Source organism: Eschscholzia californica, unplaced genomic scaffold (assembly GCF_041429995.1).
Source record: "Eschscholzia californica isolate CP2 unplaced genomic scaffold, dmEscCali1.0.p SCAF_5, whole genome shotgun sequence".
In the NCBI taxonomy this organism is placed as follows: domain Eukaryota; kingdom Viridiplantae; phylum Streptophyta; class Magnoliopsida; order Ranunculales; family Papaveraceae; genus Eschscholzia; species Eschscholzia californica.
This window is the reverse complement of record NW_028238472.1, coordinates 37244889-37272220: the sequence shown is the minus strand read 5'-3', so window position 1 is coordinate 37272220 and position 27332 is coordinate 37244889. Positions and strand designations below refer to the sequence as shown.

Genomic DNA, 27332 nt, shown 5'->3' with positions numbered 1-27332 from the left:
ATGTTTTTTGTAAGGATGAATGAGCTAGAAGAGAATGAAAAGGTACAACAAACATTTAGTACACATTACCTGCAACTATTGTTTCGTTTGAAGAACTAGAACAATAAGAAGAGGAATGTGAGGGAAGAAGATGAATGTCTTTCACTCTCTCTCTACAACAAAATAGTTAAGAATAACATACAAAGATAGACAGAAGGCAAAGGAAAACTAAGTGAACAAGACGTTTGTCTCTCTCGCCCTCTCTAAAAATAGAGAAGAAGATGAACACAACGGTGGGAATTTTTCATCTGGTTTTAGAGAGAGAAAGTGAGGGAAATTTCGATTTTAGAGAGAGTAAATCTGACAGGGAATAATCCTGGTCATATATTTGGAAAGGTAAAGAAGGAAATAAAGAATATTGATGTCTTCGAGATGGAAAAAGGGTTTCGAGATCCGTATTTGAACTTGATTTATAGAATTCTTAAAGTTTTGGTTTTTTTTTATTATAATAATCCTGGTCGGGTTCAACTCAGAATTTTGGCCCATTTTTTTAGACTTCTTATGTAAAAACTCAGACATTTATTTTGTCCTAACCAACATATATTTATTCCAACACAGTTCACCTTCTTCCCAAGATCTAGCTCAGAAACACATCCACCTTCTTGACCAAAATCTGGTCGGTGAGCAACTTACCTTCTCTCCACCCCTATAGTGTGTGTGGTGGATCTTCTCTATTAAATATTTTATTTTTTGCTAAATAATTTTCACTCTACTGAATAATGTGAGTACGGAGCAATCTTTTTGAAAAAATTGAGGTAAACAAGAACTGACGGTAGGATTTTGTGCAATTCTAGCGAGAGAAGATTCAAACTCTGGTCAGTTTTTGCAAATTTAGTATCTGAGTAGGAATGGGCATGGCAGTATAATTTTACTTCTCTCTCTCTCTCAGGCAATGCTTTATAGTCGAAGCTTCGACTGCAGCCGAAAGAACTCACCAGTTGGTTGTTCGAGAGAGAAGCGAGATTTATGTAGAACCCTAATTACCCTGAGCAATCTTTAGGCTTAACATGTTTCTCCAAAGTTGCGGGCCTTACACTTCGCCTTGTCCTTTTTACTATGTTTAGCTTTTGCTTCTCTAAAATATATGAAGTACTAACAACATTAACTGCGAAGAGTTCATAAACCAGTGTAAGAACCGGTGTAAGTGTAGCTCGTGAGAAGAAGACTTCTTTGGTGCCCTTCACATGATTTTATAACGAATCTTGTATATCAAACCACATTTTAACTTACAACATTGAACATGTCTTGTTTTGGAAATTTGTCTGCGAAGATAAATTACTCCACACCAAACCCTAAAACCCTAGCTCGCCGGAGGACAGTTGCGGAGATTGGCAAGTGCATTTGTCTATCTTCAGAATTTTGTAAACTTCAGCTATAAATCTCTTAGGGCTTTCTGCACATTTCGTCTAAATATATGAAGTGTGACCCCCTCCAAGAGGTACCCTTGGCTTGAATGCAGCAGAAACCGACAAGTAAGGGCAATACTTGAAACAAATGTTCTGGAAAATATACACAAGTATAAATCATATTCAGATATTTTCACGAAAAAAGCAATCAGTAGTTCACTACCTACGACAACATAAATGACACACAGTAAAGCTACATTAACCCACTACTTGACTCTCGGGTCACCCTATCTTTGTTCTCACTATTTTTCAGATCCGACGACGTCTGTCTGCAAGCAATGTTGGTAATGAACGGACGGTTAAAATTGGGTTTGAACTTTCACGTTTGGTTTTGTGTGCTTGAGCTTGTCATTACAGAAGTACAAACGAGATTATGGAGTTCATCGAAGCATTATGTCTGACTTGTAGCTAACTTTTTCTAAAATATCATATGTCGACATTAAAAGAATAAGATTGTAATAATAAACACATACCGGGATGCTAAGTAATACGCCTTTGGAGTTCACTAGAACAGGTAGACCTCTTCTTGCAGCTACAGGAATTGATTTCAAGGTTCGTAGAGCTCTCTGGGCTGATATTCGAACATAATCTGAACATGAGATCGCCTTCTCCAGTCTCTTTTCTACATCAGAATCAGACAAAACTTTATGTTCTTGACATAATTCTACCGTTTGACCTTTCGAGAGACTGGCAAGATAAAGCCAATCAGATTCAACCATGTTTCGTACTACAGCATCCTGGTGAACCACACAAGACCTACAAAGGTGTTCCTGACCTGCTAACTCCAAATTCCAGTGCGGGTCAATCTTATCAGCAAGAAAGGTATCATCTGTGATCTTCCTATGAAATCCCCACATAAACAAGAACCTGTTCATGAAATGGTAAAATTGACCAGGTTGGAGTGGTTGACTAAAGTAAGGACTGAATGAATTTGTTTCACGCCTCGGTTCCCGCTCGTATATAATTTCAGTTTTGGCACTGAATTGCTTACTTTCCTCTTTTCGCAGTAAGAGAATATTACTATAAGTTGACTCACTGAGAATATTGAGTCTCTTCCCTTCATCAAGAATACAATCAGAAGTTGTTGCACGCAAAAGTGGCACACTTGAAGTATCTATAGCATCTAGGGTCAGACGATCCGAATACAACTTTGCGTTCATCAGAATCTGATCCATCTCACTTGTTGTACAATTACTCTTTCTTTCAGATAAGTAATCTGGAGATACTGACATCTCTGATGGCCGAGGGGAATCTACAGAACAGCAAACAAGGACTTTTGTGCCATTAGATCGAGGAGCAGGGCAAAGATAGCAAGCGGCCGCAGTAAGAGAAGTCTGCATGTTGTCAAAATAGAAATTATTAATGATAAAAGTTATTAAATACAAACCATATACGGTCCATGTGTAAAATCTACAAGCATCAAACGTCTATGATGGATGGGAGGGTCTTTATATAAGACTAGCCTTGATAGGCGAACCATACACTTGAAATTTATCACCTTTTCACAGACCAGACCCGATGGACAGAAATTTATTTGTGCTAAGAACCATCTAATTTTGTAAACATAAACTTCGAGATTAAGTGCAGAGAACATGTATCTTAAATGGTGCCTCCTTTCAGTATAATGATTATATAGAGTGACAAATTTGAAATTTAATGTTTAGAATGAAAATGAAATACCAGGATAAAGCTGAATGAACCTTGATTGGAAAATTACGAATGTAGTCCAATAGCAACTTCGACGTTCTGCCCCTTACAGGCCTGTGTCTTTGTGAGATGAACTGGCACAGTGGCACACGAAAGTCGAAAGAGTCAACGTTAGACCATACTTAAGCACCAACTGATTTTTCACCCATAAGTCAAAAACAAATATAACTTAAGGACCGCCATATTGTAGTACCTGCAGGACTACTGTAATAAACTTGGACATGCATATATCTTCAACATTTGATGGATCCAACTTCTCTAGATCAATAATAGCATATCCATGCTGCAAAAATTGAACTCACAGAGATCAATGGATCTATAATTTCCTAACAGCATAAAGAAAAAGGATGATCTAACGACAATTTATTAATGTGCAGACAAATCAGAAAGAAGTACAGCAGGTAGCTCAAATGGTATTCCAAAGGGTTCTGCTTCCTTTAGTAATGTTTAAAAGTGTAAACATTACTTTGCTTCATATTATATATCGGAATGCTCCTTCAGAAGGAACTCAACTTATAAAATAGCCAAGGAAGATTAAGCATCAGCACCAGTCAGTATCTCTATGAAGAGTAGGGGTGGGAAAAAGATCCGGAAGACCGCTATCCGACCCGTTCGACCGAGATAAAAAGTGTCCATGAACATCCGATGGTCATAATGGTCAATGGCCGACCGGCCCGAAAGAATTGGCGGCCGGTCACGGACTCACGGTCAAAATTCTATGTCGAAGGACCGACCGCTAACCGACCGACCAATATAGACCGTCCAAATAACCTACCGGTACGAGTGACCGAATAGGTTGACCGACTAAACTGCCCTCATTTTGAGAAGTTGACCGTTGAATTTTATAGACATATGAATATATGGTGGTTGTGGCTATAGTCATATAGTCCTCTAGAAGACCAAACATTAGTACATGGCTTAATTATATCTTGTCAAATGATGATCAACTATGGTTTTTTCTTTTTTATATTTACTTTTGATTTCTTGGTTAAACATCTTCATTTGTAAGTAATTTTGTTTGTGGTAATAAAAATAAAGTTTTGAATTTAAGTAAATTTTATTGGAAAGCCCGGACCGAAACCGTCCGGCGTCCGACTGTCCCGGTAAAATAAACGGTTTTGGACGGTCAATGGACAAAGAATTCTTGAGAACGACCGTCCGAGTCCGCCCGAGTAAATAGGTGGTCACCAACAGTTTATGTCCGAGTCGACCGGTTCGATGAAGTTAGAGTCCGGTACCGACCGGTCCGGACCGATTCCCACCCCTAATGAAGAGTAGGCATAGCACTATATGCGTATATAGATGATTAAAAAATAATATAAAAGTATAAAACATGAGCTTTACATTAATCAATGAACAGCTGTTTGGCATTATATTGGAAATGGGCATCAACATTTGACCAGCTACTTACATTCGTGATGGAAACAGACTGATGTATCAGATCAGAGCAAACTTTGTCCACAAAAGTACGCGTCTTTCTGCAAGCTAATATCAATGCTTGCATTTCAGATCGAAAGGTACCTGAAATTTAAAAAAGGCAAATTTTTTTTGAATAATTTGAATTCGTATATGTAAAAAGCTGGAACATGGTCTATGTCAAAAGAATTTTAATGTAACATTGAAGTGAAGTTTTTGAGCATGAGGGACAGTCATGGTTTAAGCAATAAAATGCGTGGAAGGTTGAGTTTTCCACCAACATGAACAAATCATGCATATATAACAACTCACATGATGATAAATTTCTCAACGATCTACGGATCCTATTGCGAGTGAACAACTGACTTTGGTTTGTTGGATCTTCAACCCATTCGAGATTACCTGCTTGGCATATCTACAAATGATGTTAGACAAAGACAGAAACTGAACTCCAAAAGTAAAAAAGACGGTATTCCATAAGCAACATATAACGAAAGTTTATTAAATGTCTCAAAGAAGTTGAGTTAGACGAACTTAGCAGGCAGGACAACTGTTAGAACAAGATTTAAAATGCCTTCCTTGATACCTTAGTACACTCAGCCATCAGAAATAAAGTTGAGTCGAAATATAAAATACTTCCGGTGTTATGATAACTATTTAATATCGACTTCAAATAGTTCATTTCACTGACCAAAACTAAGAACATAACAAGAGTTAGGGTTACTGTGCTTTGATTTTGGATATTATCTCTCCTTGAGTTACGGAACCGTAAACAAAAGATTCTTCAGTATGTATATCTAACCATCTTCTGTACGTATATCTTCCAACGATCAGGAGCATCATACAGATATGATAACACCGACAACAGCTTGAAACAGAGTAATTAAAACATAAGTTCCCTAAGTGTTCTATCCAAGGAATGAAACTTCCCGAAATTTAACCGAAATTTCGCGAAACGTTTCCTAAAATGAGATTAGGTGCACGAAATAACACTTACAACTATTTCCTGCATAGTTTCCACCGACATGATCGAAATTTCAACCGAAGTTGTGGGAAATATCGAAATTTTCACCGACATGATGGAAATTTCGACCGACATAGTAGAAGTCTAGCAAAAAAACCGGAGAAACATATCCATTTCTTCGTATTTTTCATCTTTATTTCTCTTAGATCTTTCTTGATTTTTATGTTATGTTTTCCATGGTTTTTAAATCTATTTGAATGATTTACGCCTTGACTTAACTGCCTAAATTGATTTTATCTTAGTAACACCTCTAATATAACTGTATAATTGACGATACCTTCTCAAACTAACTTAGTTTCTCAATTATTGTCAGTAAGAATGTTATCTTTAGGGTGTTATAGCCAAAAAATTATTCAATTTACCCCCGGAAGTAACTGTGTAATTGTTAATACTCCCTCAAACTAATAGATAATGTTAAACATCATTTTTATGCTTCATTATGGTTTAATAATCTTGTTATACATAAGTGCATCATATTTCTATCATTTTTGTAGATTTGTAAGATTTCCACACTGACCGAAACATTTCTACGAAACGTTTCCACTTTTGAACCGACCGAAATTTCCACCGAAACCGAAATTTCATTCCTTGGTTCTATCTATAACCGTAAAACAAACTAACAATGCCTTTGAAGCTTGAAATGTGTGAACTGACGTATATTCAAATGAGAGGAATCTGGTTTTTCTTTACCATTGTCAGTCCTCACGAAGGACACAATTGTTGCCTTCTTCCATAAATGAATTTTATATTCCAGCAAAGTTAAACGAACCATTTAAAATAATCAGTTTTTTATCAAAAGTCAAAGTCATCTTGCATAAGCACACTGTTGTTCATACAACAGCAACGTGTGCTCCGACTGTGTAGCATGCAGACAATGACTGTAACATATAATATCATAAAACAAAATTAACTACAACGGCTTCTATAGAGAAATAACTCAGGCAATATACAAAATAACTGGTTATAATATGATATTAATATCTATCAGCATTAACTGCGAATAGCGAATGCATTGTTATTTCTATTCACTATGTCACAGGACACAAGTTGGCAATTTATATAGGTGACACTCTTCTGAAAGCAATGACCAAGAAGTATATCATAAAATGATTATCTTTAAATTAATGAACATAATGGGATGCTCACTTTGTACAGATCATCTTTTGACAACTCCATCAGAGGACGCACTAGAAGAATCCCGTCACTAATTGAATCTTCACCATGATAATGATTATGTGTAGGGAATAACTGAGAACTAAATGCCATTCCAGCAAGTCCGAGGACACCACTGTTTCGAGATAGTCTGATAATGAACAATTCAGCCTGCAATAATACCATAGAAGATCAATTATAAAACTGGGGAGAAATCTTAGTGATTGTTAATTTGTTATTATGGAGGAAATAGCTTGGGAGTGGGGACCAGGGTTTGAGGAGAAATCTTAATGATTGGGAGGTTGAACGTATGGCTAGTGTTCTTTAACAAAAGAAATCTTAATCGAAAGACGTGGGGAACCAAAAATGAAAGAAAAAAACACCTGATCATCTGCATGGTGTGCAATAAGCAGCACATTAATCTCGTTTTCTATACAAACATTCTGAAATATCTGATACCTGAAACCCAAAACAAACAATGTTAAGAAATTTTGAACACATCCAATTTCGATCATCAAACTGCAACTTGGGAAAATAATCACCTCATGTCACGAGCTGCTTCTTGAAGATGACCCTGCTTCGGCCTACCATTCAACCACTCACAATTGGCTATCTTACATCTAATTCCTATACAAACACAAACCCTAGAATTCAATTTCACTAAATTGATCTCAACTGAAGTTCCATAGTAAAATATAAATTTCCCAAATAAAGAAAGATACCCATTTTTAATATTCTATCTTGGACACAAATTGCCTCAGTTTTGCTCTCCTTTCGTAAACCATGATCAACAACAATGGCTAATAGTCCATCAATGCATCCATTTGTTTCATTACTTTCAATTAGGGCATCTCTTTTCCACTCAGCTGTCAAAGCACATAGAGCTACACTATCTGGTCCTCCAGAGACACCTATTCCTGCAAATACCATCCATAATTGGAGAAGCAGAAAAAAAAACCAATGAAATTGTAGTACTTACAGGTAGAAAAACCTAAAAAATATAAAATCTTGAATTGATTGATTGATTAACGAACCAATTCTGTGATGGGGTTTTAGTCCAGCCATCTGCATTCTCTTTTCAAACGCTGCTTTGTATTTTTCCATGTCGATTTTGGCGTCCTGTAGATTCGAACATGTGCAAAAGAAACGATTTGAAGGGATTTTAAGAGGTAAACTGAAGGAACTCAACATTTTGGGGGTCGTCCTGTTCTGGTTTTTTTGGCTATTTGAAACCCTAGCAATGGCGGGTACTTCGAACCATGCTGAAATAGCTCATGTTTGTGTGAGACTTTGAGAGAGAGAAGCGAGTGTTACAATTTACTAGGGTTAATTCTATTTTGGCCCCCTAAAGATGATCAACTCACCAAAATGGTCTTCTAAAGATGACCGACTTCTGATTTAGCCTCCTTTTTCATATACCCGTCAGTCAACTTTAACATCAAAATTTTCTTTTCTTTTTTACCCTTCTATTCAATATTAATAACCTCTTTGTCCTTGATCATTTCTTAACCGGAAAATTGTCGTCAGCGATTGGTCGACGACCATCAACATGAATATTTTTTTATTATCTTCTTCTCCTTCCTCCTTCTCCACCACCATCACCACCATTACTTGCCTACGACAACCTCATCTCTCTCTCCCACTCTATATTCTGGACATGTGATCTAGGATTTGGTTAAATCAAATGTTTAGTTCATTACTCATTGTTCCATTTCACAAATTGTAGTATTAAAGGTTGAAGAAGAAGGTAAAGGAAATTGATTTTAATGGAGTGGAAGTTTAAGAGTTGTTGGTTACAATGATCTCCTGGAGAATCTTAGTAGCCATTGGAATTGAAAATTTGCTGTTGACTACTATGTCATTTGATCCCATCTACTATGTCATTTGATCTCATTCAACTCTCATGCATGTATAATTTATAAAAACTTCTTCCTTCTATGTCTTTCGTCTGTTTAGGGGCTTCACCCTCTTTACGACTCCACCCTCTTCAAGAGATATTTGTTCAGAGATTGTAGATTTTTTATTAATAGTCTAGGAGTACATTTAGTTCTTTTCTACGAGGAGTATCGTTAAAAAAAAAAATAGGTTGTTTGCGCTTGAGACGTTTCTTAGATTATTCATTTGCTATAGCATTTTCACTTGTCCCTTTGAGATATCAATTTGTGTACAAGCATTTGCAACAGTCATGTACGATTCAATTACCCTTGTTGTATTTAAATGCATCAGATAATTTATTTGCAATGCCTTCAAATGTATTATCTTTTGTACGTTTAGTTCAGATTGATTTGTATAAGGATCAAGATAAGATTAATTTTCTATGTGGCAAACACAATTCAATTTGTTTGTTATCCGATGTAGACGTATTTTCTCCCTATACGTTTCTAGGGGCATTGTTCATGTACATCTATCCCAATGAACCATCTATCTAATAGTTGCAAGTGATGTTCGATCCCGAAAAGAAGGAAAAATCATTGTAAAGTGGGTTTTTATGATCCGATAAAGAATCAAACTTATTCAAATGTCGTAAATCTTGTGGTAAAAGTATCACATGTCGTAGGTTCATGATACCCGATAATAGAGAGTGAATCAAGACTAACATATATTCCCAGCCGTCGTCGAGGTTTCGAATTTTGTCGATTTTGGAGGTGTAATTGACACGTGCACACCAAAAAATGCACAAATGTGTTATCTTTCGTTGATGATCCAAAACAAGTTGCATAAGAGAACAATGATCATTCGGAGTAGATTGTATGCGGATCAAAGTGACAACATGTAATACTACAAATCCTTAGGCAGAAACACGCACCTTTATTTTCATCAATATTGGGAGCACAATCAGTTGTTAGGTTTTATGAATAATTTAGCTAGACTATTCTGGGTATGAACATAAGCAAAATGATGTTCAACATCAATACCAAATGATATACGATACACTTCAAACATTTGATGTAAATTCACCTGCTCCATCAAGACGTATACTTAATAAAAAAAAAAACAGAAAAAGAAAGTCATAATATAATAATTTGGGCAACATCCTTGCACATGCATTATTATGATTTGACAGAAGATTAACATGAAACCATTTAGCAGATGCATCTATCAATAGGGTGCTTCTAAAGGCACCAAGCCAAAAGGCTGTTAGCATCCATCTCTATTAGCACCAGGCCCAACTGCTCATTTCTCTGTTAGCACCGTTCAACTATGTAGGCACCAGTCAAAGCCAACTTAACCCTAACACCTCCATCCGTTTATCACAAAATCAAACAAAATCTATCGGACGGATTGAACCAGTCCGAGCCTTAAGAGGACCAAACAGATCCGTTGATCCGAGACTTAAGAGGACCAAACGGATCAGGTGATCCGGGACCTAAGAGGACAAAACGGATCAGCTGATCCGGGACCTAGGAGGACCAAACGGATCAGCTGATCCGGGACTTAGGAGGACCAAACGGATCAGCTGATCCGGGACCTAAGAGGACCAAACGGATCAGCTGATCCGGGACCTAAGAGGGCCAAACGGATCAGCTGATCCGGGGCTTAAAAAACATCCCAATCCTCACTCTCTTTCTCGTGAACTCGATCATGACCAGCTCCTCTGCTACTTCTCGCAAGGTTTTCTTCATCTTTCTCTCTCTAAAAACCCTTATCTCTCTCTAAAAACCCTTATTCTCATCTCTCTCTCTACCTTTCTATATCTTGCAATCTTTCTTCTACATTTACAAAGGGGATATAGAAGGGAATGAAGATGAACATGAGAAGGAAGAGGACTAGAGGAGAGAAAATGAGTTTATTTTGTGGATGAAATTTGGTGAAGAAGGAAGAAGAGAGTGGACCCATTCTTTTCAATTTTGTGTATTTACTAACAGGAATATAAAGTAAATAAGAAAAAATGAATTTTTTTTACTTACACTATCTAGATGAACACACATGATTTTTGTTTTGGAAAAAAAATTAATTGATATTCTTTTTATTTTGGAAGAAGAAGATGGAAGAAGCAAATGAAGGTGAGTGTCACCCACATTAAAAACCGGTGCTTATAGAGAACTCGGGTCAATGGCTATTGACCCGAGTCAATAAAATTTTCGGATGCTAACAGCCTTTTGGCCCGGTGCCTTTAGAAGCACCCCTATCAATATCATAAAATATTAAATGGTCCACATGATGAGTCAATAAGACCACATATGTCTGTCTCCTTGGATTTTTTTTAAAAATTTAAGAGATTCAATATAAAATTTTGTTAAACTCCTGAAAAGTAACGCGTACAAGCAAAATTCTTGCTTAACGTATTCTTGTGGTTCTATATGGGCGTCTGTAAGAATTTTGGGCTACTCTATTCATCATTGTAGATTCTGGGTGTCCCAAGTGGTCATGCCAAATTGTTGTCACATTTGGATCGTCAAACTTCTGGTTTACAACATTACAAAATTCAACTGTTTTTTATCTTCGTAATATACAACCCAGAAGAGAGAAATTTCAGTCTCTCTAGATTCTGCTTCTCGCGCCCAGCAGTTGAAGTAATATATAAATATTCTTCAGTATTTTCATCCTAGTCTTAAGATGATAATACTTACATCTTTAAAATTGAACAGATTCTTCAAAGATCTATTTGTATCACATTGTAATATTATTATAGCTCTACCAGTGCCCTCAATAATACTAAATGAACCAATGATAGTAATACCGTCAACCTTCACTACTTTCAAAGAAAGATACTTTTTTACTTCGAAATATGAAATTAATAGTTCCACTATTTGCCAGACATATCTTCATCATCCAATAACGCAATTCTAGAATCCATACGTTAACAGACACGAACAAACATAAGATACTTGTACAAAATTCTAATAGAAAACATGTATAATTTATATAAACATCGAGCCATATTTGATATGTATTGTTTTTTTCTTTTGGATTTCTAACTCAGTCGCATGCTTGTCAGAATGCCATTACTCAGACTGGTTCTTTTTGTCTCTAGGAATCAAACGTAAACTATTGCGTCTCTGACTAAAACACAACGGACTCAGATGACGGACTCAAGAAAAAAAACCAACACCACCTATACCTTGCTCAGAGTTTAGATCACATAATATACGAATCGCCCAAGGTTAAGAGTTAACGGCGTTTCTCAGAATAGCATTAGTGCATCACAGTGACAGATGAACAAAACCAAAGGTTTAAACAGAATAAATTGCTTCCAAATATAGGATAGTTGAAGAAATTTCATAGTGAAAAGTAAATACAAAGGAAAAGTAGTAAAAGTATTAGCTTGATAACTCTCTTGTTTATTAATAAGCAATGAATAAGAGATAATTTTTCTTTTCCATCCAATATTGATACATGGTTACCGCCAAATTTATAATGCTTCTAACATTCGCAGCCTGAAGATCTTTGTTGTTGGTTTCCCGCAACATCAATGGTATCAGGAAGGTACCTTCATAATCAAAGAAGAAAGTGTCAAGTTCCTAACATGATTATCTTTTTTGTTGACGACTCCTAACACAGACATAGATACTAGGAATCTAGTATAGCTCTTTTTCCTACCCCTAGGGGCCAGAAGATGCCATCGAGTTTCTTATGTATGTGAAGGGTAAACTCGTTGTAACCAAAAGCGCCAGAGTTTATCAAAACGATGTGTAAATCTGCTAAGCCACACTGGTGATAGGAATACTTCCATATATCAAAATAGACTTCCCGTTAACAAAACTAATTCGATCTACCCATAGCTAGGAAAAATCTCCTTATAGAGAAGCGCAGAGCTGACTGGGACAAACGTCCCAACTCCCATCAACCTAGGGGTGGGAAACGGGCCGGGCTCGGGCGCCCATGGGCACTAATCTTCCGGGCTCGGGCGTTTCGGGCTACTCTACTCAATGTCCATTGAATTAAATGGGCGGGCTCGGGCCGGGTAAAATTTTAAATCTCTTGCACAAAGCCCGCCATGTGCACTAACCCGTGGCGGGTAGTTCGGGCTACGGGCGGGCCGGGTTTCGGGTGCACTCATAACAAAAATAATAAAAATTTCTTCAACAAAATATAAATACAGGAAAGAGAATTTTCTTAAACAAGTATGAAGAAAACAACTTAATCCTAGGGTCTAGCACAAGTAAACAACCGATTCAGGAAAGATGAAGAAAAAAATTTAACAAAAGAACATAAATAATTCTTCAACAAGATATAAATATAGAGAAAGAAAAATACATATTTAAGAACACAAATACAATAAACCCAGACCTAACCAATATATACATAACAGATCTATCAAGTATGATGCCATCTTCTTTTCTCTCTCTACTTTTGTCTGATGATTCCAAAAAAAACCAAGTGAGGTATGAACATCAGTGAGATCTTCTTCTTCCATGTAGATTTCTTATGCCTTATTTTCCATCAAAACGAGATAAGGTAGAGAGAGAGAGAGAGAAGAGTAACAACTGAAGGATGTAAAGAATGATTGTGGGATTTCTCTCTCTCTCTCTCTCTCTCTCTCTCTCTCTCTCTCTCTCTCTCTCTCTCTCTCTCTCTCTCTCTCTCTCTCTCTCTCTCTCTCGTTCTCTTTCTCCCTCCCTCAGGTGCCACTTAATCTTGGCGGTGGAAGTTAAGCCTAAAAACAACTAGGGTTTGGAGAAGGTTGACCACTTTATATTGAAAACTTGGGCCTGGGGGTGCCTGTGTATAGGTTTAATAACGGACTTCTAGTATGGGTAGTAATACCGGGCCCATTGTTCGGGCTATGTGAACGGGTAAGACTTTTTGGGGTGAAGCCCAAGCCCGCCCATCAGCTATAGGCGGGCCGGGCGTTCACTACCCATGTCGGGCTTCGGGCTGAACGTTCTTCCGTCGGACTCGGGCGTTTCGGACCGGGTTTCGGGCTTTCGGGCAGAATTCCCACCTCTACATCAACCTATATCCCTTGTTATATACATAAATATGTAAATTTGTAATATATATATATATATATATATATATATATATATATATACGTGTGTGTGTGTGTATACATACATACATACATAAATATTACTGAGTAACAATCGTGCTCGAGTAACTTATAGTCTTCAACAACATTTGGAATCAATTGAGTTCAGAACAGCTCATTTAGAGGCATTAGCATGAGGCTAGGATTTTAGCCCATGGGCTCGCAACCAGATCAGTCTATACAGATCTGCCATGGAGTATGGGCAGTAGCGTAGTTTTACTCGTCCCAGACAGCCCATAGACCTAAGTAGCAATGGGCACCCAGACGGGGTGATTGCCACCTCAATAGAACTACAATCTACAAATGGATTATAAGAAGTTCAAAGTATTTTCTCAATTTTGAAGATAGTATCTAAGATAACTGAAGCGAAAGAAAATACTAGAGCCTTACATTTCTTCTTCCGGTTCGTTCTTGAGAGCATTTTTGGCTATACATTGAAAAGCAGCTTCTACATTGAAACCTTCTTTTGCAGATGTTTCGAAGTAAGGGATGTTACCTTTAGAAGCACACCACGCTTTTGCCTTCTTCTCGGATACCTTGGATTGAAAGGAAGAACTATAATTAATAAAAGTTGTAGAAAGAACCATCATTAAACAATATCGCTTGTTAAAACAAAAACGGGTGGAATCCGCTATATTTCTGTATCTGAATGGAATAAGTAGAAAGAGAACGGACGAGTAATCTTACCACCCGGCCATTGCCTCCATCGACATCTATCTTGTTACCCAGCACCACGAATGGGAAGTTTTCAGGGTCTGATGGACTAGCCTGAAGCAGAAGCATAAACCTAAGCTTATAATTATTTAATCTCTCATTCTCAAACGATTAATGCATATAAAATGGTTGATGTTACCTGAATCAGAAACTCCTCCCGCCAATTGTTGAGGTTTTCAAATGATTTCATGACATTCACATCATACACGAGAACACAACAATCAGCACCACGGTAAAATGCGACACCAAGACTTTGAAACCTTTCCTGCCCAGCCGTATCCCATATCTGAGCATTCGAAGATGTGTTACGAGTTGAATAAACAAAAAATTAATTTGATTTACTATTAAAGAAAAGGAAAAAAAATCTATCGAAGTTATTTGAATCATGGCTATGAACCCATATCATCAGATCCAATTAAAACTTTCCTCTAATATGGGAAGTATTCTCAAATCTTTTTCTAATGAAGGGCACTAGACCCAGTTCTGAAAGGCATATTAGTAGATACAGAAGGGAACCTATGCACAAAAAAAAGAACAGTATGACGTTTTTAAGTGGCAGAAAATTCATTCTAACTGAAATAGAGTACCTCCCCTTTGGTTCTACTTCAGTAACCTATACAATCTGTGCGAGTGATCAGTTTCCCTCAATTGAGAAACAAACACTGTTTTGAGAGTCACTCTGTTATTCTATTCAAGTTAATAGTAGATGACACCATGACAAGAGACCTCCAAGTAATTTGTAAAAATTATTTTAAAGAAGAAAGAAACTATTATGCCAGACTCGAACTTTCGAGTTTTAAATCTCAAAGTGGATGGTCAATAAGGTGGACATGTGGGGTTATTATGAAAGAAAAAAGGTGTATATGTGAGTCAAGTACAAAAGGGGGGTTTATCTGGTTTTCAATTGTTAGGATAGGAAATACTTGGAAAAAGTTACTAAACTTGCATGTCTTGATATAATCTGAGATTCTGGACACAAAATTTAGTATGCTAACCTATAAGAAATGAATTACATGGAAGCCAAAGAGATTTTTAGGTTTGTCTGAAAACGTATGTACAAATTAAAAGAAATGAATACTTCAAATAAAATGATTAAGTTGTCAAATACGACCAAATAATCACATGGAGAACAAATCCCCACATCGTTTTATGACCTGGTGGAGGGCTGGAGGCACCCAAAGACTGAATGCATTTGAAACTCATCTTTTCAACCAAGAGATTTCCCCTACAGCTTATTTACAGTCTTGCTATCAGAGAATCCAAGGAGGTACATTTTTTACATATATAACAACCTAAGTATAGGATACTGAATTTTCTTCATATCTGCCAGGGGGCTACACTATATATGTGTGATATTTCAGCAATATATCAGATATCTCAGCTGCTATATCAGATACAAATGACATGTTCTTGCATATAGTCACATGAGGCAATAAATGATTCATATTACGGTATCAACTACATCGATAATAACAAAAACAAAACCACTGAAAACATGGGCAGGTCTCCCAATGGTTATGCATCCCCTCTAAGAACCAAAAGGTCTAGGGTTCCAATCTTGGTGCGTAGTTTACCTTCAAAATCTATCACATGTAATTTATAGGCATTAGGTATATATGTATAAGTGAGCTAAAGGTAGGTCTTGGTGGCCTTTATGGTTTACTATAATAGCCTCTAAGATTCGTTGTTCAGGGCCTTCATGGAATCTGTAATGTTGTCACATGGCGGTTTATGAGCTTCTTCTACCTTCTTGATGTACCCGTGCCACATAATGAGAATAGTCTCACATAGGTAAAGGGTGATCTAATAGCGAATAACATATTGCCTAGATCCTCTCCACTCATTGTTAATTGATTTTTAAGTTGGATGACAACAAATTTACTATGGTATCAGAGCTCGACCCACATGTGATAGGTTAAAAGTGATGTAGGACAGTCTAGAGGGACATGTTATGCATATCCAAGATCAATCAGACATTAACATGAGCAATTAAAAATAAAAAAAATGCTGATTTCCATAAGCCTTTGAGGTATCACTAACATATTATACATCATTCGGAGCGTACTACAATCCTACAATAATGTCTCTTAAGTTACTAAACAATACAGGTCTATCCGTCTATGGATCAATACTAACCCAAAAGGAAGCACATAAGATTGTCTTGGATGTTTAGGTTAGACAGATAGGTCACTAACAAGTGGGGTTTAGCAACTAGATCAAGGAAAATAAGTTAAGATAGTGGGTAAAATACCTGGGATTTATGGGAAAGAAAAAGAAATTAGAAAATCTTGCCTGATTATTGGATAAGAGAAAAGTAAAGGGTATAAAATAACTTGGGCAACAACAAACATCTTCGTTTATTATAACAAAAGCATACAAATTACATAATAACACCAATGGCTTCACACCAAGAACAGTTTCTTGGAATCATTTAAATTTAGGAATCACTCATAGACTGTCAAAGTTCAACACTTATCTCTTTTTTTTTTCCTACAAAATACAATTCTTTATGGATATGAGAATAACTAGTTAACTACCTTACTTCACACTGGAGAATACTGGCGGGATACCTCGGAATCATCTTTTGATTCCATCTTGCAGACACCGTTGTTTCTTATTGGAACTGTAGGTGCTTGTTTAATCCATCTTCAATGTTACAGGAAGTTAGGTAAAAGTTTCATCATTCAACCAACCAGAAGAACAGGTACTAGTTTCATCTTTCAATTAATCGGAAAGACTCTCAAGACCAATTGCCATATCATCCTCTTGAAGAGCTGTAGGGCTTATAAGCTACAGAATGAAGGAAGCATCACTAAACGAAGCTTTTTTGTGCAATTCCTCTTTTCGGTTTTATGTCGTTGTACTTTGTTTACCTTATGTTTGTTTTTATTTTGAATATTGTAAAAGACTCTTAAGTTAATGTATTTGCTTTCAACAAAAAAAACTACCTTACTTCACACATGACAATTGACATAACCACCTATTACTACCCTTGCTTCCACATGTCTTCCACACATAAAAAGCAAGTAACTAGCCATAAGTTAAAAATAAAAAACAGAACTCCAAATATCTCTATAATCTACTCAGCTAGTTGGGGACTCCCAACAGTAACCCACCCCATTTTACCCTAATTTTACTTTTATTATTTATTTATTTTTTAAATTATTTAAATCTTCTTTTTTTTTTCTTTTTTTTAAAAAAAAATTCTTTTAACATTTTATCTCTATATTTTTTTTCAATATTCTTTCTCTCTCTTAAATAATATCAAATTTAATTTTTATATTTAAAACTAATAATTCATAGTTAAAAATTGAAATAAAAAACTCCACGCACGTACATCACACACGTACGTAATTTGGGTTTGGGAGCTCCTGTTGGGAGCCCGACATTGGAGTTGAGAAAATTCAGGGGCTTATAGAATTCAAGGGCTCCCAAAATTGGGAGTCCGAGCCTCAACATTGGATTTGCTCTAAGGCTTAAAGAATGCGGGTGAGAATAGTCCCACATGATAAAAAGGTGTTCAAAGAAAAATTTCCAAACTGTAACCATTTAAATCAATCTATTAACAAAGTCAATCTTGAATTTCATACAAACCAAGAAAAGGTTAAAAATGATAAATGCAATGATTTGGAAGCTCATAACTCACCTGCAATGTAAAAAGCCTATCTTCAAATTGAACTTCTTTTGTTAAGAAATCAGCTCCTATTGTTGCTTTATACTGATTACTAAATTTACGATTCACATATCTAAAAAACACATGTTAAGGCTAATCAAATTGAACATCATAATGCATATCCATAAATACCCAAATTTTTGTAACACAAAGTGATCATTTTAGATATACAACAACATTCTAGATATATATAGAGAGAGAGATTGGAGGATACTGATTCATCAAAGACGTCTTCCCGACCCTATTGAAAGATCATAAAATGAATCAAAATTCAGAATCATTTTCAATGTTTCAGAAAATTGAAATTAGGTTATAGGAAACCTCAATCAAATAATAAGAAAAGATGAGGAGAAAAAAAAGGTTAGAAACATGACAAACTTGAGAAAAACTCACCCACTATCACCGAGGATAACGACTTTCAGAAGCATCCGCCTACGAGATGCCATGATGAAGTATATTGTCTCCCTAAATCTCTCTGCAACAATCAAAGGTTTCACCCCAAGAAATCAATTCTAGGGAGGAAGAGAGAGACAGAGAGAGAGTTTCTCCTTCGGTTCGAAGGTGGAGCTTTTTCCGTTCGGGAGGTTTGAAAGAAAACTGAATATTAACGGACCCAAAGGAATCTCACTCTTTGTTTTGTTGTTGTTGTTGTTATTTGGGTTAATTCCAATTTGACCACCTATTTGTGACCAACAAGAAAATCAGGCCCCCGTATTTGGCCAGCATTCAATTTGCCCCCCCCCCCCCCCAATCATATTTCTGTTAGTCTAACTTAGCCGTTAAATTTTTATTTCATTTTTGCCCCTACTTGAAAAGTATTTCCCTCCCTATCCTCCCTATTTCTTAATCGATGACTCTTTGGTGATTGTCGTCGGAGACGATCGACCGAAAATTGCTAGCAATAGTAGAAAAAAAAGATCTTCTTCTTCTCCTTATCTTCATTTGAAAAACAACAAGAGATTCCCCGCCCCTTCCCCTCTTTTCATCTTTTTTATGTTCTTCAATGGGGGAACAAAAAACTTCATTGATGGATTTTTAAAAATCGAAACCCCATCCAATGGAGTTCCAGAGAGAGAGAGAAGAAGAATAAGAGAGAACCAGTATGTTTGGTTGTAAGAGGAAGAGGGAAGAAATTGATTTTTTTTTTTAAGTCGTCGTCAATGGTCGGACGGTCATTGCTGGCAAAGATCACCAATGATATTCAGGCGATCATGAAAGAGAGATATGTAGGGGGTAAGACCTTTGAAATAGGGCTAAAAAAATGAAAGAAAAATTTGACTAACAGAAATATGTGATTTTGAGGGCCAATTTAGATATTGAAGTTGAAGCTTGCATTGGAGATGGTTAAAATAACTCTAGAAAATCTTATATGACAGGCTAAATTTTAATGTTTGAGGCATTAGAGATGCTCTTATTATTTGTTTAGGATCTCCAAGGATGACTCATCAAAAAGTGTTAAAGTGGGAACCACATCAATTCTTATATGCTTAGCAAAATGAGATCTTAAAAGATATATAATTTTCAAATTGAGGAATATTTTATAGCTAAAAACTTTTGAATGGAGATGCAGGCTTGATTTAAGATCTAACTCAAAATTTAAAGGACACAAAAAGCTCATGTTTCACATACAAAAGTAATTCAGATATATTTTCCAGTATCAAAAACATTTTCAACAACAAAAAAAGGTATACAAACTGTCTTGACTCCAAAACCTTTTGAAATCAAGATTCACAAAGCAAACAAATTTTTGTTAAACTGAAGTGATTCTCACAAATAGAGAATACAAGACCTCAGGCAGTAGCTTTGGTTGGTGATTCCTGTTTTTCTCATTCTTCTTCTTTCTGTTCTCTGTGTAAATTGTAATTGGTGAAAACAAAGCCAAGAACAAAATTTAGCAGGTAGGGCCACTTCGAAGTTTTCTCGTTCTTCCCTTTTTGTGATGAGAAAGTTCTCTTTGCTCTGCTTCTTATGACCTCTTTCGGCTACCTACTGTTTTTTTCCTTTATTAGTGCTTCTTCTATTTCTCTGCAGAAAAAAAATAGTAAGAAAAACATTGATATCCCTCAAGAAAACCAAATAAATCAACTCAGCTTCTTTACCAAAATATGGTCTTCCTCAACCAAGCTGGCATGCAGTTCGCGGAGTGAGTGGCCGACCCCGCGAGAAATCCAGTGGTATATTTTTTTTTAATAAGAGATCCCAGGATTATTTATTTGTTTGTGGTTTGTCAGTTTTTCTTCAAAATCAGATACGAAATGAGGCTCAAGATTGAAATTGACTTGTTTGTCTGGCAGGTTGATTTTAGGTCCGTTTAAGTCACACTAAAAATAAGCCTGAATTAAGAGGCCATCGTCTGAAATGACATGAAACTATTGTGCTCAACTGCTCCCTAACCCCCAACAAGTCAGACACACACAATAGATTCAGACAACCAGGGAAGAAAAACTTACCAGGAACACTAAGAAAAACACAACTTTTGAAAGCACTTCAGGTCAAGAAGGAAACACTCAAGCTCGACCTTACAATGTCATCGTGGAGCTACAAAAATCCAGCAGACTTCATCTTTGTCATCAACGAGTCTAGTTTGTCAGATAAACCTGCTCCGGCTCTTCTATACCCAGCAACCAATAAATTGTAAGTTGATCTGGTGAACTTGTGAGAGTCTTCTATCCGTTTAAGGAATAACTCTAGCCTATCATAAGCAGCTCTACGAAAGTACGAACAGATTACTTGCTCAATATCAGTAGGACACGTAAAAGAAAGTCCTTGCTTCAACATTCTCCCTATAGAGTACTCTAGATCATCTAATCTGTCGGCCAATGCATACATTCTTATTATTCCACAGTGCAGATATGATAAGACTAATCGATCCTGATTAGAATTCATCAAAATAAGTAGTAATTCCTCCAATTCTACCACTTTACCCATCTGAGAATACAATTGAAGAATGTTTTCAGTCATAGTCTTGTTCAAATTCCATCCTCCATCAATCATAAACTTCAAAAATTGCTGAATTTTGCTAAGTTTCTTCTGTTTACATAGTCCCTCGAGTATATACTCTAATATTGGTAAACTGGGGGTGATCTCTAGTGACACCATTTCTTCGTAAAATTCATTAGCAATATCAAATTCCTTTGATCTGATAGACCATCCAATTAGGGATTCAAATATTTGAACATTAGGAGAAAATCCACATTCTTTACTAGCCGAAAACCAAGCTCGCATGGCTTTACCATCTCCTAATTTTGAGTATGCGGAGATGAAAGCATTATAAGTTGCTGAGTTGGGTTTAAAGTCCTTTGATCGTTCCATTATCTCAAATAAGCTAAGAGCTGTGATAATATTACCTGAAGCTAAGCAAGTATTAATGAGAGAGTTAAAAATAGCTGAAGTAGGTCTGACTCCATGTGTTTCCATTGAGGTAAAGACTTGTAATGCGAAGGAAACGTTTTTGACGTTCCCACAAAGAGAAATCAGATCCGAAAAATGATTTTGGTCCCTCTCATTATCTTTAAGTAACTTTCCTAACTTCCACTCCAAGACCTGGTGGAAAAAACGGATAAGCATAACCCAAAGTTTAGAACTAAGAAAAAGTAACCCAATTATTTTTTCAAGTTTTTTATACGACGCACTGCCGCCTGGAACCTATTATCGGCTTTTACAAGTTCTACAATCTAGTGAATGAAACCTGCTTTTTGTGTGCGGAGGAATAAAGAACGAATCAAGAAAACCACCTCTCATCAAGCTAGATAGTTTTGTTCAACAAAGTTTTAGATGTAGTATAACCTATAACAATACAAATGGCTCTTAGAAAGTTAAGTAGAAGTATTCTTACTTGTATGAATAAGAACTTCGAAATGTAATAAAAGCAATGGTAGGTGAATATGTAAAGCTCGATATTATGACAGGGAAACTTTTGCTTTATCGATAGCATTAAAATAAAAGCGTTTGAGTATCAAAATAACATTCTTTGATAGAGGAATAATACTAAAAGAAAAAAGGTTGATATACATTATTCCAACACAAGATTATGACCTTTGATTCCGAATAAAACTTTCAATAGACACAAAATCGGAAACCTTAACAAATACACACAAGTTAAATACTATACATTTAGTAATATACTAATTATAATCATAAAAAGAAGACATAATATTCTTATAGAACTAGAAACACGCTGATTCTATGAATCATAACATCTTGAGGAATGATTGAGCTAGTTTCTATATCATACTCTCCCTATAACTCTAGAAGATTTAACATAAGCTTAGAACATTCACGATTCCGCCCCATATTGTCAATTATGATACTAATACCATTTCACTCAATCTCAATTACCAAATTGTGTCTTTTATCTGATAAGTTTGTGATGATCCAACTAAAAACCAATTTTGGCAATGAGTGGAGAGGACCTAGACATTATACTTTTGGTTGCTAGATAGCCCTTTTCCCATGTGGGACTATTCTCACACTATCTACCTACCTTTACTTTTAATGGAAAATTAGAACCACAAAATTTGTTCTTTTTCAAATGGATCACAAAGTTTGTTGGGATTTCAATAATCTCTCAAATTCTCATACCAAGTCGATTACAAGCTCATAAACTGAAATTTTAAAGCAAAGAGAAGCCATGAAAGTTTGAAACATTACCAATTGAGCTTTCTCAGGTGAAGAAGACATGAGTGATGAAACAAGATATTCCCAAGAAGAAATATTAGCTTTGAGAAGTAAGGAATGCTCCTCTGAATCCAACGTAGTTTTGATGGTTGAATTCGATTCTTGAATCAATCTAATCAATAGAGGATTCAAAATGGGTGACTTTTGAGAAATTGTAGAGTGGGATTTAAAGGGGGATAACCCAAATTGACGGCTTGATGATGAAACGCTTTTCGTGAAGGATAAAACCCTATGAGCTAACGCCATTGATTTAGCTGCTAAGTACTGAAGAGTATGGAGTGACGGGGGAGTTGGGGGCTCAAAGGAAAGGGTGAAATAAGGTAGGGCTGTCCCGGCTGGGAGAATTCATTCGTGAACTCGAAATCCGTCATGTACACCCGAGTCCGATAGAACCTGCGGGCACCCGAAATCCGGAGATGGGTTTCAGACCTATCGAACCGGTGAAATAAACGGATCGGGCTCGGTTTTTAAAGTGCTAGCAGACATCCCGTCCGATTCGATAATATTTACGCGACATAACCCATTCAATAATGTCTTCTTGTTACTCGATGACACTAATGGACATTGTGTATATCTATATAATAAAACACAAAGTAAAAAAGCTGACTGAGACAAATACTATTTTTTAATAAAGGACTAGATATAACCTGTGTCTTCGGCACGTGAAATTGATCATATTATACAATTGCATGTGTACGCACTAACATGTGATTGATTCGATCAATCAAAGACCTCCTCTTACAAGAGACTACGCATAACCATTAGGCTACAACACTCATGTGTCTATTAATTGTTGAAATTACTCCCGACATCCATCCTAATGATTTAAGTACTTTGAAAGACCAACAAAGAGTCCTTCTTCCATGTTTTCTCTTTGCAAAAACCAATATCTTGATTTAAAAAGAAAATTATATTTAATGAAAAGTGGCTCTTTAGTTGATGCATTGCAGTTTGTAGTAATAGTATTGTGAAAGGTCGCGGCTTTGGGGAATAAAGAAAATTCTCCGGAGAATAAATACTAAAGGAGCATATTTACATTTTAGACCGAAAATTTACAAAGTTGTATCTTCCCCCCTAATCTTCATCTTTCACTAAGTTTATCTTCTTCTTCTTCACTCTAAAAACCCTAATCCAAAAAACCTAATAGTAGTACTACAAATCAGAATTCCGAATAAATCAAGAGAAGAAGATTGAGGAATTTAAAGACCAACGGGGTTCTTCTTCCATCAAATTCGTGTTGGAATGGATACTAAATCATTGTTAATCAACTCACCCAATTTTGATATAACATTACTTTTAGGTTTCAAACTAATTGGATTTTTGAAGGTGTGTGAATATTACTTCTAAAACTCAATTTGTAACCCTAATCCCTCAATCTTCTTCTCTTGATTTATTAGGAATTTTGATTTGTAGTACTATTATTGAGTTTCTTGAATTAGGGTTTTTAGAGAGAAGAAGAAGATAAACTTAATGGAAGATGAAGATGAAGATTAGGGGCAAGATACAACTTTGTAAATTTTTGGGTTAAAAGTAAATATGCTCCCTTAGATTTTATTCCCCGGAGAATTTTCTTTATTCCCCAAAGCCGTGGCCTTGTGAAATCAAAAGTTTTTTTTGTGATACTTCCACAATTAGAACGACCAACCTTTACTTGTCTTAAGAAGACAATGGTTTTCGTTGTAGATATAGGTCGATACATATTTTACAACTAAATTCAGTTAGGTTCAAAAATTGAAAAACTCTCTATTGAAGAGACAATTAATAAAAAAAAAGTATACAGAGTCCGCTTCAGAAAATGTGACTTCATCGTATGTGCATCTCTTCTCTCAACGCATAAGTAACTGATCAAGGGTCTCTCACCCACACAAGCAACAAACTGAAGAGAGATTGAAAACTGTTACATTCGTTATTCTAGGATTTTTATACTTATCATATTATAGTTACGTATCTCTTTTTCTTTGTTGATCTTTTTTTCTTCCACTATGTGGGTGAACCTTTAAGATTGAAATATATATATATATATAAAAGATTATACATCAGTTTTCTAAAATTGACCACATGAATGTAAAGAAAATATACATTTTCAAGATGCAGAAAAACTATCTCGTAAATTTGAGACTCAGGTGTTGTTTGTTTTTTTTAAATGTCTGAATCTGAGTTAGCTGAATCTGAATTGGCTGAAAAGAATTGGCTGAATCTGAATTGGTTGAATTAATTAGCAAGTAAGATGTTTGTTTTTCCATATCTGAATCATAATATCTTAATTAAGAAAATTACTTTTATACCCCCAATTATATTTAAAGGAAAAAAAAAAGAGGAAACCCTATCTTCACTTTATCTTTTTTGACTTTCTCCTTCTCTCTCTTGTTTTCTTTCCCAACCGGGTTCACCAAAACCCTACTTCACTTTCTCCTTCTCTCTCATGTCATCTTTCACAAGCAGCCACAAAAACCCTAGTTCATCAATCGACTAATACCAAAACCGACTAATACCAAAACCCTAGTTCATCAATCGACTAATACCAAAACCGACTAACACCAAAACCCTAGTTCATCAAAACGATTGGTACCGCCCCATTGATGATGGAATGGTATAGTATTTGTTTTTGCTCTCTCTCTCTCTAGCCGAAGATAAACGAAAGCTAGATAGTCGTCGGATCTCACGGGGTTTCAAATAAGTTAAACCTCACCAGATCTGGTGAGGGTAAACGACCCCTTCATGTGCTGGTGGTGGTGCAGGGCGAGGGTTCATAAAGCCCATCATGCTGTCCTGATGGTGTGTTGTGGTGGTGGTTAGGGTGTGGTTGAGACCTTCACTGTGTGGTCTTGGTTTCTTTGTTGTGATCTGTGGTGTGGTTGGTGTTGGTGTTGTGGTTGGTGGTGGTCCAGTGGTGGCGTGGTGGTGTTAGTGGTTGCAGTGGTGGTGGTGAAATGAAGAAGATGAGGATAGAGTAATTTTCGAGTTTTGCGGGGTTATATTTGTCATTTGCTACTTTTCAGCAGCTGGATTTATTTTTCAGACTTGTTTTAAAGTCTGAAATAACTGTGTGAAAATTCAGTCAATTCAGATGTCTAGTTCAGTCAGCCAATATTTCAGATTTTGTCAAATAAAAAAACAAACATCTGAAATCTGAATTGGATCTCAATTCAGATTTCAGATCTGAAATTTTGTAAAAACAAACAGCACCTCAGTTGCAGTTTATATTGTGTTAGAAGCACCTTAATGGACTAATGGAAAAAACAAAACATAGAAGATGACATCGTGCATGTTCATTATCACTTCTTGACTGCACGCTTTTCTCTTTATTCTTTTATTGAACTTCGACAAACCTACGTAATTAACAAAAGAGTGTGCCAGAATGATTGAATTCATCTGAGCTAACTGTGTAGGCTTACAATATGTTGCTAAATCCTAAACTCCTACTATACAATTATTTGTAAAACTCATATGATAAAATCTTAACTTGGCATTTTGTACAATCCAAAGGAAGAGAAGAGACCCTTAATACAACTAAAGTCTCTCAAAAGAAACTCTCTCTACAATTATCAATCATGCTAGATACAAAGATAAAAAATTAATAACAACCACATACTTGTTTAATCTTACCTAGCATATGAACAATCCACAGAAGAAAAGATACCCTAAATACATCTAAGAATAATTAAATACCACCACAAAACCACCCACTTCACACTCGCTTAACCAGTAATCATCATTAAAAAAAATATGAGATTACGTTAGAAATTGTAATCTATGATGGGGTAAGTTTAGCAAATGAAGCAGGTCAATTAAGTTATTTAATTATGAACAACATATGAAATGCTTTCAATGTCCTATCATTAAAAGTAAATCACTATTTGTCAACTCTGAATTCGAAACTCGTCTTCCATCTGTTACAAAATTGATATTAACTCTAAGAAAGAAAAAATTGTACCAACTGTCATAAAATTAACATGTTTATTTGTATGTGCAATGGAAAAATTTTATGTATGTATTTCATTATCTTGAAAGTTCGTTGCGTTTTTAAAAAAAATATGAGATTACGTTAGAAACTGTAATCTATGATGGGGTAAGTTTAGCAAATGAAGCAAGTCAATTAAGTTATTTAATTATGAACAACATATGAAATGCTTTCAGTGTCCTATCATTAAAAGTAAATCACTATGTGTCAACTCTGAATTCGAAACTCGTCTTCCATCTGTTACAAAATTGATATTAACTCTAAGAAAGAAAAAATTGTACCAACTGTCATAAAATTAATATGTTCATTTGTATGTGCAATGGAAAAATTTTATGTATGTATTTCATTATCTTGAAAGTTCGTTGCGTTTTACAACCACATGATAATATGAATATTATCAATGTCGTCACAACTAGGTTATACTCGTTTATGTTTCATAACATCCAAACACAACGATCATAACCGTAGTCACTAAATCTGCTCCAAAACCTAACACCGTAAAAAAATCTATATAAGAAATATTTATCCTCAATAACTAAAGAAATAAAAACTCAAAAACTATAAAAAAACAAATATGACGAATGTATACT

The 27332-nt window shown here is 35.8% G+C and overlaps 3 protein-coding genes across 4 annotated transcripts; all 3 read right to left on the bottom strand.

The window, feature by feature from the left end:
* Positions 1-1227: 1227 nt before the first annotated feature.
* RSY3 (Adenine nucleotide alpha hydrolases-like superfamily protein) lies at positions 1228-8082 on the bottom strand. Its single transcript, XM_086644490.1, has 11 exons — positions 7779-8082; positions 7467-7661; positions 7287-7371; positions 7128-7203; positions 6739-6915; positions 4881-4983; positions 4564-4673; positions 3346-3435; positions 3146-3226; positions 1919-2779; positions 1228-1538 (listed from the first exon to the last, which is right to left on the bottom strand). Exons 1-11 carry the CDS (start codon positions 7933-7935, stop codon positions 1446-1448), a joined length of 2028 nt encoding a protein of 675 aa, XP_086500616.1. The 5' UTR covers positions 7936-8082; the 3' UTR covers positions 1228-1445.
* Positions 8083-11915: 3833 nt separating this feature from the next.
* On the bottom strand, positions 11916-18751 carry LOC147538956 (ras-related protein Rab7-like). Its single transcript, XM_086643533.1, has 7 exons — positions 18498-18751; positions 18319-18345; positions 18078-18177; positions 14571-14717; positions 14405-14485; positions 14108-14253; positions 11916-12175 (listed from the first exon to the last, which is right to left on the bottom strand). The coding sequence occupies exons 1-7, from the start codon at positions 18548-18550 to the stop codon at positions 12109-12111; spliced, it is 621 nt and encodes a 206-aa protein (XP_086499659.1). The 5' UTR covers positions 18551-18751; the 3' UTR covers positions 11916-12108.
* Positions 18752-19656: 905 nt separating this feature from the next.
* Positions 19657-23197, bottom strand: LOC147538955 (pentatricopeptide repeat-containing protein At2g30780-like). 2 transcript variants are annotated; one of them, XM_086644271.1, is made up of 3 exons: positions 22755-23197; positions 20555-21647; positions 19657-20129 (listed from the first exon to the last, which is right to left on the bottom strand). In XM_086644271.1, the coding sequence occupies exons 1-2, from the start codon at positions 23025-23027 to the stop codon at positions 20643-20645; spliced, it is 1278 nt and encodes a 425-aa protein (XP_086500397.1). In that variant the 5' UTR covers positions 23028-23197; the 3' UTR covers positions 19657-20129; positions 20555-20642. The 2 variants fall into 2 exon arrangements, with proteins under 2 accessions (XP_086500397.1, XP_086500398.1); XM_086644272.1 differs by having other exon boundaries at positions 19657-20121; positions 22755-23135.
* Between the last annotated feature and the right edge of the window lie 4135 nt (positions 23198-27332).